This window comes from Simochromis diagramma, unplaced genomic scaffold (genome assembly GCF_900408965.1).
Source record: "Simochromis diagramma unplaced genomic scaffold, fSimDia1.1 OVJJ01000321.1, whole genome shotgun sequence".
In the NCBI taxonomy this organism is placed as follows: Eukaryota; Metazoa; Chordata; class Actinopteri; order Cichliformes; family Cichlidae; genus Simochromis; species Simochromis diagramma.
Window position 1 is genome coordinate 14773174 of NW_024386772.1, and position 18984 is coordinate 14792157.

Genomic DNA, 18984 nt, shown 5'->3' on the forward strand with positions numbered 1-18984 from the left:
TCTGTCATTTAAGAGCAGGTGTAGAAGAGGTTCGATTATACTGCAGAGTAACAATGGTTTATTACCATTTATTACTGCAGTTTTTTAATTAATTTATTTACAGTATTGTTTTAATTTTATTTTAAAAGTTTCATTCTGTTCATCTGGATGTGACTGACTACTATGTTGAACAAACGGCCCAAAATTTGTGTTGCCTGACTGCAAAATGTGCAGGTCTTCAAAGCCCAAACGCTTGTGCTGCAGTTTGCTTGATGCAGCAGGAATCCTTTATTGCTTCAACACAAGCCATAGAAAAGAACTGTTTTCCTAGCACAGCGCTGCTGTTGTTCTGTTGTATGTGAAAGGCACAGCAATTTAAACAGTTTGAGGTCTAGACTTTGACCTGTCTTTTTTCAGCAGCTGTTTGCTGCTGTGCTTCGGATCATTGTCCTGTTGCATGAGACAATTTAAGCCAAGCAATTGTTGTCAGACAGATGGCCTCATATTTGACTCTAGAGTACTCTGGTATACAGAGAAGTTGATGGTTGAATCACTGACTGCAGAGCACTCAGGTCCTGTAGCAGGGGGTCCAAAACATGACCCCTCCTCCACCGTGTTTTAACAGTTAGTATGAGCTGGCTTTTCTGCAGTTTCTCTGAGAATGGCACGGTCTGACCTTGAGGTGAGTTTGCTGGGATTCTTACTGTGATGGCATTGCGTTCACACAGCGGAATGTGCCAGCAAACTTCCAAACCCTCTCATTTTCACAGGTGGTTGCTGATGATCAGTTAATTTAATTAGAAGCACCTGGCTGCTACTTGGATTATTAATTCCTATGGGTTTACTTCGTTTTTTACAGGCCTACACAGACCTGGGCAATTTAAAGTTGCATTGTGGATCACGACTGGTTAAAAACCAACGAACTGCAAATTCACGCTTTGATATTTCATATTTTAGTGAACACAGAGAAAATTTGTTTTCTGAGAACAAACTGGTTTGGAATTGTAAAATACATCCATATACATTTTGATTGTTCTTTAAATGTCTGGTGAAGTCTGACACTTTAAATGAAACCAAGACTTTTGTGAATTGCTGGATTGATGGCGGTCATAAAATATGACAAAATGCTGGTGATGTCGACAGACTGCTGCGGCAGCCGCAAGGAGAGGGTGGCTTCTCGTGAGGTCATATTCAGAGAAAACACTTTAAGACTTATTTGCTTCTATTAAAAAGTTGGATGAAGTTCTACTTTTGTAAATGCGCAGTAGATCATTTTGTTCCTGGCTCTCAATCACTTGCCAATTCTTCATTCACCTCAATTAGATTTCTCACATCATTACCAATGTTTAGTGACAGCTGTAGATTATGCAGAATGTCTTGCTGATTTAATCACCCTTAATGACTGGGCTAGTCCTGTGAAGATTGATACAAACATCTTTCCCAGATGGCAGAATGGGATATCAGTTATCTTTTAATGCCTGCTGCCGGGCTGGCACGGCAAAATGTCAGTGCCCTATCAGCGTGCCTGGTAATGCAGAGTAATAAAAGTTGGCACAAATGAAGTGAGCCAAGTATGTTAAAAATTTTAGTGAGACCCACTAAACGTTAATGCCAGACAAATAAAACAGAAGGGGAATGTGAGAGAAATACTGACTGGAGCTAAAGGAGAGAAGACGTAAGGAGTGTGCGTGCTGTGATGTTAAACTTGCACATATACACACATCAGCATGCTCATGCAAGCAGCCGGCCATTTCATTCACAAGCCACTGACGTTTCCACAAACAAAGTTCACTCTTAATTTAAATTCTGTTTTAACAGTTATTTTAACAGTTAGACATATTTCAGTAAATTAGTTTTTTTTTAAAAGCATGACGCCACTATGTGTATATTTCACTTCACAAGCTCTTTTGTTAGTTGCTTCACAGGAACCTTTTTATTTTCTTCCACACAGGAATATACACCATGAAAGAGAAGATCTCTGCTGTTAATTGTAAGCCCCGAGTGAAAGGAGGGTTTTTTTTCTGTGTGATCTGACATATTTCATAATTAAAGGCCACAACACATGGAGGCCTCAGACTGTAATGTGGTCGCACTGCATGGAAGTGGTAAGGACAAGCAGCGTGAGAGACTGGGGACTAGAGGGCAGAGAGAGTGAGTTTAGTGATGGGAGGAGGGGTGAACAAGGGCAAAGTGAGAGAGAAAGAGAGGGAGGAAAGAATAAAAGCATCTTAGTGCCAGGATAACGGCACAATACTTTGTCAAAAGTTGAATAAACAACTTTTATCAATCAGAATTATAGTCAATAGGGAAAAAGTGGTAGGCAGACAGCAAGAAGTTGATCTTTTGGTTAACTTTTCTTTTCTATGGGGAAGCATGTTATTAACGGAGGCAAAGAACATATATTTGAAATAAATTACTGATAAAAAAAAAAGTGGAACTGAATTGTTTTTCAGACACATTCACTTTCACCTAATTTGCTGAAAATCCTATATTCGAGACTGGGAGGAGTCACAAGCCCAGCTGCAGGTGGACACAAGCTTGTACTCACAACTGTGATGGCATTTCTGCCACCCTCTTGAAAATGGCATTTTAATATCAAAAACACTTTTATCTGGATAAATAAAGCATATACAAAAATGATTTTGCCAAAAACTGAACGTATCTTTAGCCTTGTGACATCGTTCATGAGATGGATGGTTGACAGATTACAGCCCAAGAAGTCAGAGAGGCACTTTTATTGATATGTGACTGTTAATTTTGAAACTCATTTCTGCCAGACTGTGATGCACCTGAGACGAGTGCACAACACCAATTTACTTTAAAAACTGCCTTTGGCATCTTAGTGCTATATATCATATTTGGCTTGTCAAAGAAATGTAAAAAAAAAAAATAGCATATCAGATGTAATGCCTGCTGTCTTTGTATTTATGATGTGTGCAAATAATTTAGCTAAATATTAGCCTGAATTAATGAGCTAACTAGTTTTCTCCAAAATGGCACCTTTGGGTCAAAGTGAGTCAAATGTGTGGGCTAAATTGAGCCACTCAGCCCTTCAAAAGCCACTGAAGTTAAATTAAATCTGAACTGCTAGAGAACCCATCGCTGATGACAACCAGAATATACTTTGCACCTGATTATAAACATATATTGATGCTACATATCTCCATTTTAGGGCAGTTAAATTCTGGTGGTAACTTTTTTTTTCTTTTTATTAATTTGAGTGGCATTACTTTGTTTCAATCTGCGATAGTTTTGGTAACAGTATTCAATTTATTTAATCATTTTAATTTATGTTTTTATTTAATTTTGCACAATAACGTCTCTGTTTAACTTGTTAGTTTTTTTTGGGGGGGGGGGGGGGGGTTCTTGTGTCCTGCATTTTTCATTAACATTAATTAATATAATCTTTCTTTGAACACCTGTACAGCTGAAAATCAGATTTTGTTGCACTGTACAACATATGTATGGTAGTGACAATAGAGATATATTCTATTCTATTCTATTCTATTACTATTCTATTACATCAAATCAATCAAAAGATATTGAAATTTAAACTTCATTTGATTGGTTTACTCATTCATTTAAATGGTCAGCTTACCCCCAGATGGTCCACTTATCCCTTAAGCTGATGCAAACTGAGCCACAGAGACACTTTTTCTCTAAGAAACCATATTTTTAAAACGTTTAAACAGTCTAAGAACTTTCACGGATGGTACTTACACATTCCTTTGTTTTCACAGGACTTTGTTTTCTTGATATGAAAAGATCCAGCTGTGTAAACTGTATTACATAGAGAATGGGCAGTACAGTACAGTCTTCAACCTCTGGTGACAATTTTGCACCCTGATGTAACCATACAAAAACTGACCTTAACGCTAACACATGAAATGAAAACAAATTCGTTTGTCACATCAGATAAAAGTTTACTTCACAACACAGAGAATCAGAGGCACATTTTTTATACACTGTAATTTGAACACTTTTTCTTTTTACAGTTACAGTGGTTCAGAATAATCACAGATCAAAAGTAGCAATTTATTGTGAGTAACAGCTGATACAATTGATCCCATCCAGGAATTACAATATAAAATATGATGCGGCTTTTATTGGAAAATACTTACAAATGGAATGTGTCTACGCATGGTTTCGACTTAATATTTACAAATGAGGTATCATTGGTATATCAACTGCAATGCACTGAGGAATGTCCTGCAACATCAAACTGTATGTAGCATTCAAAAGACTGGAAAATATGTAAATGCAGGCAAAGAGTATTACATCACTCCCAATGTCCTGTCAGATGTTGGTATTATGTCCGGCTTTGTCACGCAATAAATACACTTCTTTAATAATAATAATAAAAAAATACCTGTTGTATTCAACAGAAACTATAAATATCACCTTTTCTTCTAATCTGTACATAAAGAATGTCAAAAACAGTTTAACGGTTATATATTTAAGCCATTAACTAAATTTGTCGTTTTCATATTAGCAGCACTATGTCCGTCTGAGCCTCAAAATACAACAAAACAGTGACAGTTCATGAGTGCTGCATGTCGTGTTGACTCCACTGAGGCAGAATGGACTTTGTCTCTCCCAGTACCCTGAGAACATTAGCCCTGTGGAAACAGTAAATGAGCATCTCTCCACAAAGAAGACTCTTGCTTAGTCCCAGCCAAAGTCCTGTCCACTCATCTGGTAGAAACGGTGGTTGAAGGGCCTGTAGAAATCTCTGAGTCTCTGCAGTACCTCAGAGGGGATCTGGGGATGAGGTCTGCCTTTAGACTTTCCGAGGCAGCGGGGTCTGCTGCTCCCCTCTGGCTTCTTCAAGCAGGGAAAACCTTTTGTCTGGTTGAAGTAGAAGTGCTTGTCTGAAACAACCCTTTTCAAACCCAGGAAGTCCTGAACTCGGCCCATCTCCCCAGCTGGATCAGACACCAGTCGTTCGCCGCTAACAAACAGAAAATGAGACAAAGGGAAGTACTGGAGCCAGTTCTCCAGGTGCTTGGCATAGAGGCCGATGCGCACAGCACTCCACGTGGTATCAATCAAACCTGTGGAGGAGTTTTTCAAAGCGAGGCTCTGGAAGGATGGAAGCCCTGGGTTCTTGGACAGCGTCTGGGTGTAGTCAGACACAGCCCTCGTCACCGGGTCCCTGACGACGACAATAAGCTTGGTTTGACAATTCATAGTGCAGATGCGACTTGGAGCTTCTTTGGTGACAAAGTAGCTGGGTGTCTTCTCCATAGTGATCTGCCCGTCGAGTGTCCGAGGCATCAGGTTCCTAAATTAAAAAAGAAGAAACTGTCAGATAAATATTGACACAGTCTATTTCACTTCAGTACATCCAGCAGGTCTGGAGCTTAACTTCACTTGTTTTGATTTCTTGAAGTGTTTTTTTTTTAAAATTTGGCCACTTGAAGACATTATGTCCATATTCTGCTTACGTTATATGTTGAGCCAAGTTGTGTGAACCTGCTATGTTACATGTATTTAACTCAACAAAACACTCTTGATCCGGCTGCACAATATTTTCACATTTTGTCAAAATTACACCACTGGTTTCTGAGCTACCACAATAAAGTTTCAATGTTTATAACTCAAAACCAGCACCACTTGCTGTTTTAATCCCATGCTACATTCAGCAAAAAGACCACTAAGAGATAATGTAAGAACATCACACACTGTTGCTATTAAAGCATCTCAAAATCTGTGTGATCAAAGCTTCAGACACTACTCTGTTAATGTTCGAGGGCCCCAGACAGCCCCTCCGGGTCTCACTGCAAGGTCTGCAGAACAGGACCATCCACTCACCACGGGCCCAGTGAGTCAAAACCACAAAGCCTCGAGAACCACTTAACAGCAATTTCCTACAGATTTCCACCCCCTCTTCTTCCTGCAAGAGCAAAATGCCCACCCCCTCACCATCACCTCCCCAATAGGTTCCAACAAGGACTCAAGCAGGCCAAAGTCTGCAGGAAGTGCGACCGGGATGGCGAGCTGCTGAGCTCAGCTAGTGTGTTAAACACATGGCAGTAATGAGGAGAGGCTGGGTAGAATATACCAGTGGAAAGACTTGTGCTAAATTAGGTGTTACTGTGTTGGGGTGATAGATTTTGCATTATGATGCAAAATGTACCTTAAGCTTTAATCAACGCTGTGACATCTAATCTGCTGGTTTATCTTTCATGGCACCTGCTCTCCTGAGATGATTAAGCAAGTTTTTCTTCTTCTACTGATTTGATTTAAAACCATCGAGTCACAGCTGCATGAAACACCCTTGACTGATGCGGACTCCTCTTATTTCAGCAATATCTGGCCAACAGACAGTGAGGGAAAACATGGCGTTCAACAGGTCCAGCATTTATTCATGTGTTTACATTTAACATTGACAAACTGCCTGAGCCAGCATTGTGGTGGATTTGGATTTCAGAAACAAATTGTTTGCACGACAAATGGATGATGAGCAATGTTTAAAGCAGCAAATGAATCGCCTGCAGTTCATTTACCCAACACATCCTTTACTGTGTTACTGGAAACAGAGAGCGTTCATGTGGTTTCCCATAAAATAAACAAGTAATGGAGCATATGTGCTTTATTTGTTTCAGATTGCAAGTTTGCATTAACTCCAAATGTCAATGACAATAGGCCATTCAGAAGTGTAGATGACATCCGAGGGGGGATTTGTTTTTCATTTTCCTGATTATTTTAATGAGTATTTGTAAAGTAACCGTGTATTAGTGCAATGTAGTAAAAATGCTTTTAATCAATTAGGAAAATAAACACTTTCAAATGGGTTTACTTGAGTAATGACAGTTGCATGCCCACATTATTTAAAGTGTTTCCTCTTTGATCTGAGGGAATTAAGGTTCAGCAAAGTTTCATGACTTCCCTTTCACGGAAACAAAGCAGCAGATGACTGTAGTCCATGCAAGTTCACTGACTTTACTTTTGCTCTTTAAAAACATATCTAATACAATATACCAGGGAAATATGAGAAAATGTACATCAAATGAAGAACAAGAAATAGGCTTTTGATATTTCACTCAAAATGAAGATCTTAACGCTTCAACAAAGTCAACCAAACACAGTAAAATCTCATTATAAGAACTTTTGACCACCTAGATAGGTTTTGTGCAATTGCATTAACCTTCTTCGTAAAAACAGTGCTCACACACGCTTCATTAAGCGTCATTAACCTCAACTGCTCATTAACGCAAACATATAATTGGCTGCGACTCAATGCGTTTAAGCATGTACACATGGTCAAGACTTGCAGAATTTCAAACTGAGCATCAGAACAGAGAAAAAAGTTGATTTAAATGACTTTGAATAAAATATGGTTGTTGGTGCCAGACTGGCTGGCATTTCAGAAACTGCTCATCTACTGGGATTCTCCCACACAATCATCTCTAGGGTTGAAAAAAAAGTGAGTGGCAGTTCTCTGGCTGAAAATGCCTTGTTGATGTGGCCAGACTGCTTTGAGCTGATCAGGAGGGAACAGCAACTCAAATAACCACTCACTACAACCAAGACATGCAAAAGAGCATTTCTGAACAAACAACGTGTTGAACCTTGAAGGAGATGGGCTAAAGCAGCAGAAGACCACACCGATTCCTTTCCTGTCAGTTGAGAACAGGAACCCGATGCTGCAGTTTGCACAAGCTCGCCAAAACTGGACAATAAAAGATTGGAGAAAAAAAAGTTACCTAGTCTAATGAGTCTGAATTTGTGCTGTAACACTCAGATAGTAGGGTCAGAATTTGACATAAGCAACATGATAGCACTGATTCATCTTGCCTGTATCAACAGTTAGGGTTGCTGGCGGTAGATTGTTGGGACCCTTATTACTAATTAATTAAAAATGTCACAGACAAGTCCATCCCTTTATGACCACACTGTACTCATCTTCTAATGGTTCCTTCTAGCAGGATCATGTGAAATGTCACAAAACTCTAATCATGTCAAACTGGTTTCTTGGACATGACACTGGATTCACAGTACTCAAACAGCCTCTCAGGTCACCAGCTCCCAACCCAATAGAACATTTTTGGAATGTGGTGGAACGAGAGATTCCCATCATGGATGTACAGAGCCGACAAATCTTGGGCAACTGTTTGATACTGCTATGTCAACATGGACCTAAATCTCTGAGGAGGTTTTCCAGAAACGTAGTAAATCTATGCCACAAAGAATTAAGTCAGCTCTAAAGTAAAAAGAGAGTCCAATGTGGTACTAACAAGGTGTTCCTGCTCATTTAACTCCTGATGGAAACTCTATTCTGTGGTTCAGTGTTTAGTTTGGTCTTTTATTTATGTAAAATGTTCTCTGTAGAAGTTTTAAGAGGAAACAAAGGTTAAAAGTGCACAATAAAGTACATGACTTTGAGTGAGAAGGAAACTTTTAGAGATTTGAGTCTTTCCTCTGCATTTAAAGTTAAGCCGTTTCAATCCATCCCCATTAAATGATCCCCATAATAAAAGACCATTAATTGATTACTATCCAATTTCAAGAGCTGCAAATGGCCTATCACTGCCTGCCCGTCCCCTGTTTATCTGTGTCTGATCAATACGTCTGTCTCTATATGACAGATTGTGCTCAGTGTGTGTCGCTGTGTGTATGACTGCTTTTTTGCACATGTGCATATTTGAGCACGGAGGTGTCAGTGAATACTGATGAGAAAATGAGCATCTTTGCACCCACAGTGTCCGTCTTCTGCTTTCTCATTCATAGTTTTGGATTTGTCCTTCACTTCTTCACATAAATGACACTTCTGTAATTGACCATAAGTTGTCTTTCCATATTCATGAATAGTTAATGAATTGTGACTTTACCCCCACTCTGCTCAGGTCCCTATCTCCCTCATCACAATCAGTCTCATTATTGGAGAATCGATAGAGGCCATTTTCTGTCATAAATCTGTCTGTATGTGGTGTCAGTATACTGTAAACAGATCAGGGACAATTAATCTGCAATAATATATGCTTTACATACACCTCTTTGATTTAGCTTAAGGGAAATGCCTTTTAGCCTACTATTGTTAACATTTAAATATGCAAAGAGAAGAACTCAAACATGTTTTCTATTTAGCGTTGTATCGGAAAGACTTGCTGACTCGCCACTCTAGTCTGGAACTCCCTGCTGTTAAAAGGATGTAGTGCTTTTCCTCCCTGAAGTGCTCCAGAGCTGATTACTCTACTGATATGTTCGAGGGAGCCTGGATCATAAGATTAAATAACAACCCTGGCAACAAGGATGTGGCCAAGAGACTTCCTGCCCCCCAAGATTACGGGCTCTCCCGCTGAAGCGGGAGTCACATACTCCTGCGGCGCAGAAACAAAAGGTATTCTGCACAGAAGTGGAGCCGTAAAATCCAATTATCACGTCGGTTTGTCAATCTGAAATTCCATCAGTTATCACAGCGATTTACCGGGCCAGATACGCTACACACGGTCTTCCTGAAGGAGGCTTCTGCTTTGGCAGGCATCCACACCAAAAGGCCTTTTCAGCTGAGATCCAATTAAACAGGTGGTGAAAAATCAAGGCTATAAAAACGAGAGAGAGCATAAATGTCAAACTGAGGGAAACATTTCCCAACTGTGTCGCTATGCTCGAAGGGTGACAGAAGCAACCTGGAGGCAACGGAAAGTCTGTCAGTCTGACAGGATAAGTGTGGGAACCTTGATTTACAGCATCGTGTCTGGATGAAACATATGTTGCTATTCCCCTCTGACCAAGCTAAGGTGGGCTAAACCAGTACAAACAAGAGTGTGGGGCAAATCTCATCTAGCTACAAGGAAGTGAACACATACAGCAGGAGGCATTATTGTCTCTAGGATACAAAGTGCAGTTTTTCCCCTGCTATCACCATGTTTGAGACCTCAAAGTGTCACACATCAAAGTTGGAAAAGAACATAAGCTGATGTGTAGAAAGTAAAACATTGAATGAGAAAGTGTGGAGCAGAAACTTTACAAATAGTATTGCGTATGTGTGTGTGTTACCACTGAAGTGACTTTCAACCAGACACAAACACACTAAACACCTCTGCAAGTGTCAGTCACAGGACCACTGGATGGTTTGATCACAACTGGAACCCAGCTGCGAGAAAAAACTGTTGCCACCCTCTAGTTTTAATTGCATTGGATGATGTTTTCCTCTACAAATTAATGGAGTTAGTAAATGGTTTTCTCTGCATGAGGTTGGCTGAAGTGCAACACTTCCACAGAGACCAGAGTGTGAGTGTGTGGGTGGAAAGGAGTTAAAATCACACACATAAATGGGAAGGGGGGAGTCCATCTATAAAGGAATTACTTTATGCAGGTTGATGCCCAATTAAAGACTGAATGTCCAGTTATAATTAGGAGTCCTGACAGGATGTGAAGTCCGTGATGCTTTGCTGGGAAGTTGGCGCCCACAAGGGCAGAATTCTCACTGGGGGGAGAATCTGGGTTTGAATCTACCAGCAAGCGAAGGTCTTCGCGTGTTTTCAGCGTGCCTGCATGGGGGTATCCAGCTTCCTCCCACAGTACGAAGACATGCACTGGTTAGGTTAATTGGTATTTCAAAACTGGCTGTAGGTTGTTTGTTTCTTTGTGCTGTGCCCTGCTTCTTTCCCTATGATAGCTAAAAAAAAATGGATGGATCTAAGATTCAGTCTTTCTGTATATGTTTGTCCATCAAGTTTCATTCCAATAACTTAGTGGACTCCCTGACAATTTTCAAGCACAATCACCAAGTACAAATTGCAATATTTCCACACAGAAAGACCCCGGCCTGATGGTGGAATTGAACTCAGCAAGAAGGTCCTGAGTTCAATTCCACCATCAGGCCGGGGTCTTTCTGTGTGGAGTTTGCATGTTCTCCCCGTGTTTGCGTGGGTTCCCTCCGGGTACTCCGGCTTCCTCCCACCGTCCAAAGACATGCAGCTTGTGGGAATAGGTTAATCGGATAATCCAAATTGTCACTAGGTGTGAATGTGCGAGTGAATGAGAGTGCGAATGGTTGTCTGTCCCTGTGTGTTGGCCCTGCGACAGACTGGCGACCTGTCCAGGGTGTACCCTGCCTCTCGCCCTATGACAGCTGGGATAGGCTCCAGCGCCCCCGCAACCCTGAAAAGGATAAGCGGAAGCAAATGGATGGATGGAATTAAGGTGGATGAGTTTAAACACTTGAGGTCAATCATCCAAATTAAAGGTCATTGCGCAAGAGAGCTGAAGAACAGAATGCAGGCAGGAGGGTGGAGTGGGTGGCGATGAGTGTCGGGGTGATTTGTTACAGAAGGTTCACAAGTTGGTAGTGAGACCTGATATGATGTTTTATTTGGACATGATGGGGCTGCCAAAAAAGGGCTGAGCTCGAGTTGGCAGAGCTGAAGAGCATGCTCTGATTTTCTTTGGGCATCCTTACAGTATTAGAAATGAGTATATCAGAAGGACAGCCCAGGTTGAGGACTTTGGAGACAAAGTTGAGTAGAGGCAAGGCTAAGATTGATTGGACACAGGCAGAGTAGGGATAGTGGATATACTGGACAAAGGATGCTTAATATGGAGCCGCCAGACAGGAGGAAGACCAGAAGAAAGATTCATAAATGCAGTGAAGGAGGACATGCAGAGAGTTGCTGTGATCTTCTAAATTAGCAAATGTTAGCATGCTAACACCCTGCGCTAAGGCGGTGAAAACTCTATAATTATTAAATCAGCATGTTAACATTGTCATAAATATGTAAACAGGGATTTTTAATAATCAAGACAGATTTTGCTGAAGTTTGATGAACCCGAGAGCTAAAAGAGAAAATTGTGAGTGTGTCTCTGTTGTTGTTCATCTCTTATGAGAATCAGATACATACTTTTCTTTTATAGATCTGGATTCATTCAAACCCTTTAAACATCGAAGCTATGTGGTAAAACATAGTCTTTTCAAATTTCCCAGGAGCCATATTATTGTGTTTCCATTGGATACTCTCGTGTTTTTTCAGGGTCACGCTATTCTTTTCTGGAAATGGTTGCCTGACTGAACATGACTACCAAGCATTTGAAACATTTAATTTTGGCCCAAACTATTATTTCTTCAAAAAGTACTTTTCTCACCAGCTAACTGCAGCATAGAGCTGAGGGGGGGGGAAAAAAAGACAAGACAGAAACCTCCCCAAGATTTTACAGGCGCCCCATAATGGATTACAAAGCACCCCAAATTATTATAATTCCCACCATATGAAGTGTGAATGTGGCTATTTTCAAACCTTATAATACCACCTAGACTTAAGTCCAGCCAAAACCTGGCACCATTAAAACACACTACAACCCAACACTACAGAGACCACTTCCTGGCCTGTTACACCAATCAGCCATGTTCAGCGTCTAAGGCTAATGGCCTGAGGGCTGTACACAGAATGAGGTGTTGAGAAAATCACCCTCACTCTGGAAAACGTTCCCCCGTGGATGTGCATTAGGCTCCACTTTCACCATTTCAGCTGTCAAAAATCCAAACTGACAGGGTAAGTGCCTGAATCTCCCCTCTCGGATAATACTGAGATAAAGCATGCACAAAGCACAGGATGACTTTGGAACAATCCAAACTGTACCATTAGTTCCTTAAGTATTTAGACAGCGACATAACTTTTGTTATTTGGACTCAGGGCGAGCACATGCAAAAGGGGGGCTATGCATAGAAATGGTTGTAAATCCTAAAAAGCAATGATTTTGTTAAACCACAAAATTATAGTGTGTCATTGTCCAGATACTTATGGACTTAACTGTGGCTATATCTTGTCTTATTTATACTTCAAATAATATTAAAGATATAAATTGTTAAATGATGTGCACACAAATCTGTCCCAGCTGACTAAAGTGCCTGAAAATATCTTATTTTTCTTTCGGCTGAACGGATTATACTTGACATATAGGTTTGCAAACCTTCAGTGACAGCAGTTACATTATTGTGCATAGAAGATGCTAACATGTCTGCAAACACGTAATGAAAACTGAAAGAACTGCGATGCAAACCGTAAACAGAGAATGTTCACATTCGAAGAAAGGATTGACTCCGGTGCTGCAGCCAATACATTTGAAAAGGTACAACTTTTACTTTGAAGGCAACTTCTAGTTTGTGTTGCTGTTTTCACAGCTTCGCTACAGCTCTGAGGATTGTTGATGAGTGTTTGCAGACCACTTGGCGTTTTCCATGCAAATTACCAGCAGTTGTGGCGTTCTGCTGGCAACCAAAGCAACTGCAAGGAGGTCTGTGCCAACTGGTTGGAGTTGCTGGTGGTTGCTATGGGTCACCAACCAGAGCTCTAGGCCTATGTAGAGTTTAGCGCTAGATTCCATCGTGCCTGCCATCAGCCTGCAGCAACTGGTTGGAGAATACACATTTTCCCCCTCTTAAAAGGCCGGTGTGAACGGGATCTTATTCACTTGACCCTACAGCAACACATGTTGATGTGACATGGTGAGCAGCCATGTCTCTCCAAAACCTCAGCCTGTGGGAAAACACGCCTTTGGCTCCTTTGATCTATGACCTCATTAAACACTTTTCTGATGAGTTTGTGGGCTCAGATGCAAATTTCAAGTCTTACCTAATAGAACGTGACATTCACTTTGTAATTTAAAGTCTCCATGAGAGTCCAAAAGGAGGATAAAGCAGGGTACGGTTTGGAGCTGCCATCCTCACCACGCACAAGTGAAGTCTGATGGTGGCAGTGAGAGCGCCCAGCTTAAGGCTTCAAGCCAGCATTTCACTAACCAATGGGTGACCGCACTGTGGTTGCGTCCATCTTTTATATACAATCAGCTAAAATTTAAGGAAGTGGTCACACTAAAATGAATCTAAGGCGATTTTAAATGACTTGGATGCAGTTCGTTCATCCTGCAAATGTTTTGCCTGAATATTACCCTTGTTTCTGGCGTGAGACAGTATTGATGTTTTAGGCTTCATTGCTGCTGACGTTTATAAATTTTTGGTTGTCGTCGTACTTTATTTTCACCAGCTGTATTTTTGTATAGTTAATTTGTGTATTATTCTGTTTATATTTGTGCATGTGGTCTAGTTTATGCAACTCAGTTGATTGCACTGCTGTCTTTTTTGGCTAGGACTCTCATCGTCAGGATTTCCAGAGTAACTAAAGCTGAAATATAACAGTAATCTAAAATAAATAAATAAAAAGAGACATTTAAAATCTGCAGATATGTATATTTTAATGGTTATGCTAGAAAAATCAAGGGATAAAATTAAATTTTGGTGCTGGTGTAAATGCTGATTATACGTTTTAAAGTAATAAAATCAAATGTGTATATCAGTCTGACCCCATAAAGATCGGCATGTCCTCCTCTTATTTTGATCTGTTGTCATCTATTTCCAGTCTTGTTTGCATAAATCCATTTCTGATGTAATTTTTAGCAGAGCTGGCATTTTTGCTTGCCCTTGTGCTGTTACCCTTAATGGATTTATACCATGTTTTAATTGCAATCCAATCAGGCATGGCCTGCGGTGTCAAGACTACAGGTCAGCTAATTGATAACCTTGTAAAATATTGATGAGCCATGAGAACTTGAGTTTTTCCTCAAACAGAAATGAAGAAGTAATCTTTCTAAAAAGAGTTTGTTCTTCTACAAGATGAGAAATAAATGCGCTCACTTTGACGTCATCAGACAGAATTTAATCATTACTCATTCCAGGCCTCATCACTGTGACAAAGCCGTGACAACTACAACTATTGTGCCATGGAAAGCTGAGGTTTTTCAGCTTTCTGCGGTGGCTCTTAAGTCCCATATGAAACCCATCACTCTGTGAAGTCTCTTTAAAGCCGTAAAACAACACAGAAAACCGTTAAATCTTTGCCTTATTTTCAATGCACTATTTGTGGCTTTTCCATTCCCGTAATGGGCTCGTATGCACACATGCAAACGAGAGAACGGCATGAAGAGACAGACAGGGCGGAGAGGGAAAGAGAGCGGAGACTGACTTGATCGCTCAGATAAAAGCAATGGAAAACACACATGCATGAGGTCTGAGCTCGTCTTCGAGAAGACAGTGCTGTTGGAACAACATGCACGGGAGGGTACTTCTGTCTGCTGAATCTATGAAGTGTCTCCAGCATGCAGATCGCCCCTGGTTTCATCCAACATCTGACAGCAATGACTCAAATATGACAGATTACAACCCTCATCCATCTGCTACAGTCGCCTTCGGTTTGTGCTTATTTCTCCATCCAGGAAAGAGAGCAGACTATGACAGTGCACAAATTGCTTTCAGATATGCCAGTGTGTGACCATGTATCTTGGCAAGCGGCTGTTTGTTACTTATAAAATCGTGACTCGTCTGTAAAAATAATCAACAGCAGTTCCAACGCACCATTTTTTTTTTCATGGGGATTATGGCAGATATATAAACACGCAAAGGTCATATTTGTCTGAAGGAAAAGATTCAGGATTAAAGCGGTTTATCATCACTTTATCACTTATGATATGGATAAATAAGTGCTGTGGTAATATTAAATGGATGATCCGGAGGAATATCTACAGCAATCGGTTCTCTATCTTATGAGATGAGATGAGACAGAGAACTTCAGAAAGATTAAATGTCAAAGCAGGGGTTGCGTTTTCAGAGCCTGTCTTAAACTCCTGCTTTACACTGCATTGAGTGTGTGCGTGTGTGTGTGTGTCACATCCAGATGTGACAGAGAGTTGACCCTGTGACTGACAGTCAGATGAGGAGGACTTGCTTGTTCCACATGGATAAGTTCTTTCTGTCACTGACTCTCTCTCTCACACACACACACACACACACACACACATACACAAAATGCTGCTGTCTACAACTTCCAGCGGCTTCTTTGTGGGTCACTGCAGATGACAGCAAACAGATTTGCTCAATTTTTGCGATTCAGTGACAACAGCGGAATCATCTTTCAGTGATTTCATCCGGTATCATGTTGCTGCTGTCGCTCTCCATTGTTGCATTAATCCTTCCAACTTTTCTCCGCCTCAACTTTCAGTGAAGTTCACTTCTTTAAAAAAAATCACAGCAAAAGACAAAACCATAATTCACATTCACGTTCTGATACTGTGAATGTGAACAAATGCAGGTATTATCAGTTATATCCATGCAGAACTCCCATTTAATCTCTTAAACACTTACAGGTGATCACTTTACTTTAATTACACCTCTTAACTTGGCTACACTTTGAAAAATGTTCATGTTGCATGTGGTGACTTAGATTTGTCGTTGGGTTTAGGCGATATTACTGCACGACTGATCTACCTTTTACAGGCCGTGTTTTTACAGGCCGTGTTAGTGGCAGTGCTGTGTTACACCATTAAGGCCTAACAGCTTTACAGCACAAGTCAGCCTAATTAAAACACACATAAAAAAAAAATGCCCCGGAAACACCAGTTTGGCCACAGGTATTTTCACATTCTGCTATTCTGAAGGGAGAGTGAGGAGAAGAGACGCAAGGAGAGAAGGAGAAAGTGACAAGGAAGAATCTGGGGAGAAGGATGAGTTGTAAATGTGGCATGGAGAGACAGAGGATAGGTAACATAGTACTTAAGATTGCTAACATACATACGGTATATATGAGTGTTTGTGTGTGCACAGAGAAAAAGTGAGAGAGAGGAAATTTAACGGCATGCTAAAATTATCAGTGGTGAAACCGTTTCCATGTGTCCTTATGTTCCCTATTAAAAGGCAGCAAAGGGGGGTTTAGAAAATAAGGCAAAGGAAGATTAAATTACACCATCTTGCTATCAAAGTGCCTGTTATTCATGATCCTTACCCTGTCAAACCTGTGTGTAGTTATGACACCTTTCTTGCTTAAAGGTCCCCAAATGGCATTGTGTTCTCACACGCTGCTCAGCTGGGATCATGTCCAGAAGCTCGTAGAACATATGGAGATGATCAGGACCAGCTTCACGGACAAATAAATCCTTCTTTAGGGCCTTAACTACACCCAAATGAGGGCTCTGGTCAGCCTGGCCACCCCAAATCATGTGCTGTCAGTATGACAGTAGCTGATGAACATTTTATGTGCCTTTTGTAAAGGAACTGTGCGATCACATTAACTAAGATCATCACTCAGTGTTTGCTCTCCTTGTCAATCAGATTTTTGTGTTTTTGCTTTTTTAAAATTCTCTAATTCAATTCAATTTCATGTTATTTATATAGCTCCAAATCACACCATGGTGCTTTATATGGTATATGATGAGGTATTTGCTGTAGATTTTACATGTTAGAGTAATCGATGTGATGTTTGCATGGGTTCTTTGTGGCTCCGTTGCAGAGCAAAAAGGGGAACACTATACAGGATGTCATGCTGAAGTGAATAAATGGTGTTTAGATGACTGTCAAGATGATGAAACGCTCCTCTGGGACCTCACTAGCCCTTTTGATCTAGAGCACCACAAGAGAGGGAGCATTGTCTAAAGCTGATCCGAATCTATCAACCAGCCAATGCATTGCTGTCTCTTCTATTGACGGAGGAAATCAGCACATCTGCACAGGTGATAAGATGTCAGCAAAAACATCAGTGCTGCTCAGCCGACCCTTTACCCTTACAGCATATACAATCCTGCATTGGCCCGCATGACATCCAAATATGCAATCGTGTTCAAACTTTTTCCAAATAAACCCGTCAGATTCACTTATAAAGAGCACATCGGTTTTTACAGCAGACACCCTGTGTCGTTTTAAAGTTTTGGACTGCCTACGATGGTCCACGATTTACAGTTTTTACATTTTATGATTTGCGGTCAAACCTGGGCTAAAAGCCAGCCACATTCTGTATGAGTGGATTCGTGCGTTCATCCTTACCTGTACCACTCCAGCCCTTTATCGTAAAACCTGTCGAAGAAGTGCGGCTCCGCGCCGAACGCTCTCACGTCAGGGTGGATGCGGAGAAACTCCAGCAGGGCGCGTGTCCCTCCCTTCTTCACGCCGATTATAATCGCCTGCGGAAACCTTTTGGTCCCGAAAGTGTTGGACACGGGGATGCCGTTGCTCTGGACAGTCTCCTTTTCGCTGTCCAGCGTATTCTGTGACGGCTCAGCCGGAGCGTCCTCGGAGCCTGTGCGGTTCCGCTGAAACGGCGCATCGGGGAAGAGACGCCGGGGTGGCCGCAGATCGTCCAAAATGTCATAGTCCAAGTCTGAAGTTTCTTGTTTGTATGCAGCTCTTGGAGCCGAATCACAAAATCCGGTGAGGCAGTAGAAGAAGTAGGTGAAGATTAGGACCATGGTGAAAAAGACCGAGACTTTGGACAGCGCCTTCCCAAAGTTGACCCTGAATCTGCATCCACTACATCCCATGAGTTGATCTCCTGCTCGATGCCAAAGGGCCAAAGCGGTGACAGCATGCTTCTTTTTGTTCCCTACATGGATCAGAGTTCGAGCTTAAATGTTCTTTGGAGAACCTGTTGCGCAAAGCTGATCCATCACACGGGGAGCTTCTCTCAGCAGTGGAGTGGCACAGTGGACTTGTAAGAAGTTACATTCATAATTCAGAAAAGGGCTACTAAAGATGTCCTCTGATCATTTTGAATCGTTTGTCCTTTAAAACTCAGTTAGCTGAGACTTTCCAGCTTGTTGTGTCTGTGCGCTCTAGGGTCCTGGAAGCTCTCATTCAAGGTTTCTTTGCTTCTTCTACACCCCTACACCCCTCCCTTTTTCCTTTTACATGTCCCCACCCTTTTCCTGCTGTGACATCTTATAGATAGATCGTTCCAGCACAGATAGGATGAAGGGTTTTTTATCCTGTATAATTAAAAATTTATGAGGCATAACATTCTTAATAAATCATTACAGTATGTATCATCATAAGAAAACAACTGTAGCGTATTAAAGCACCATTAGGAAAATGATTTTTTAAATAAGTTAATAAAGAATTTAGTCATTTTATGTCAAGTCAAGTGTAAGGCACATGATTTAGCTTCTTTGGCTCAGCAATGTGGGAAAAAATGATGAGCACTTTATTCTAAAGAGCCCACGTCAGTGTTTTACAAATGTAAGATGACT

At 41.0% G+C, this 18984-nt stretch overlaps 1 protein-coding gene across 1 annotated transcript; it reads right to left on the reverse strand.

Annotated features, from left to right (window-relative positions):
- Positions 1 to 3877: 3877 nt before the first annotated feature.
- Positions 3878 to 18656, reverse strand: LOC120746159 (heparan sulfate glucosamine 3-O-sulfotransferase 6-like). Its single transcript, XM_040051473.1, has 2 exons — positions 17786 to 18656; positions 3878 to 5263 (listed from the first exon to the last, which is right to left on the reverse strand). Exons 1-2 carry the CDS (start codon positions 18277 to 18279, stop codon positions 4645 to 4647), a joined length of 1113 nt encoding a protein of 370 aa, XP_039907407.1. The 5' UTR covers positions 18280 to 18656; the 3' UTR covers positions 3878 to 4644.
- Between the last annotated feature and the right edge of the window lie 328 nt (positions 18657 to 18984).

Bases quoted from the DNA above. Each gene is read 5' to 3' on its own strand.
- LOC120746159 (XM_040051473.1), bottom strand. From the start codon at position 18,279: ATGGGATGTAGTGGATGCAGATTCAGGGTCAACTTTGGGAAGGCGCTG. The intron at 5,264-17,785 runs GTAAGGATGAAC...TTTTTAATTTAG, and splicing joins AAAGGGCTGGAGTGGTACAG to GAACCTGATGCCTCGGACAC.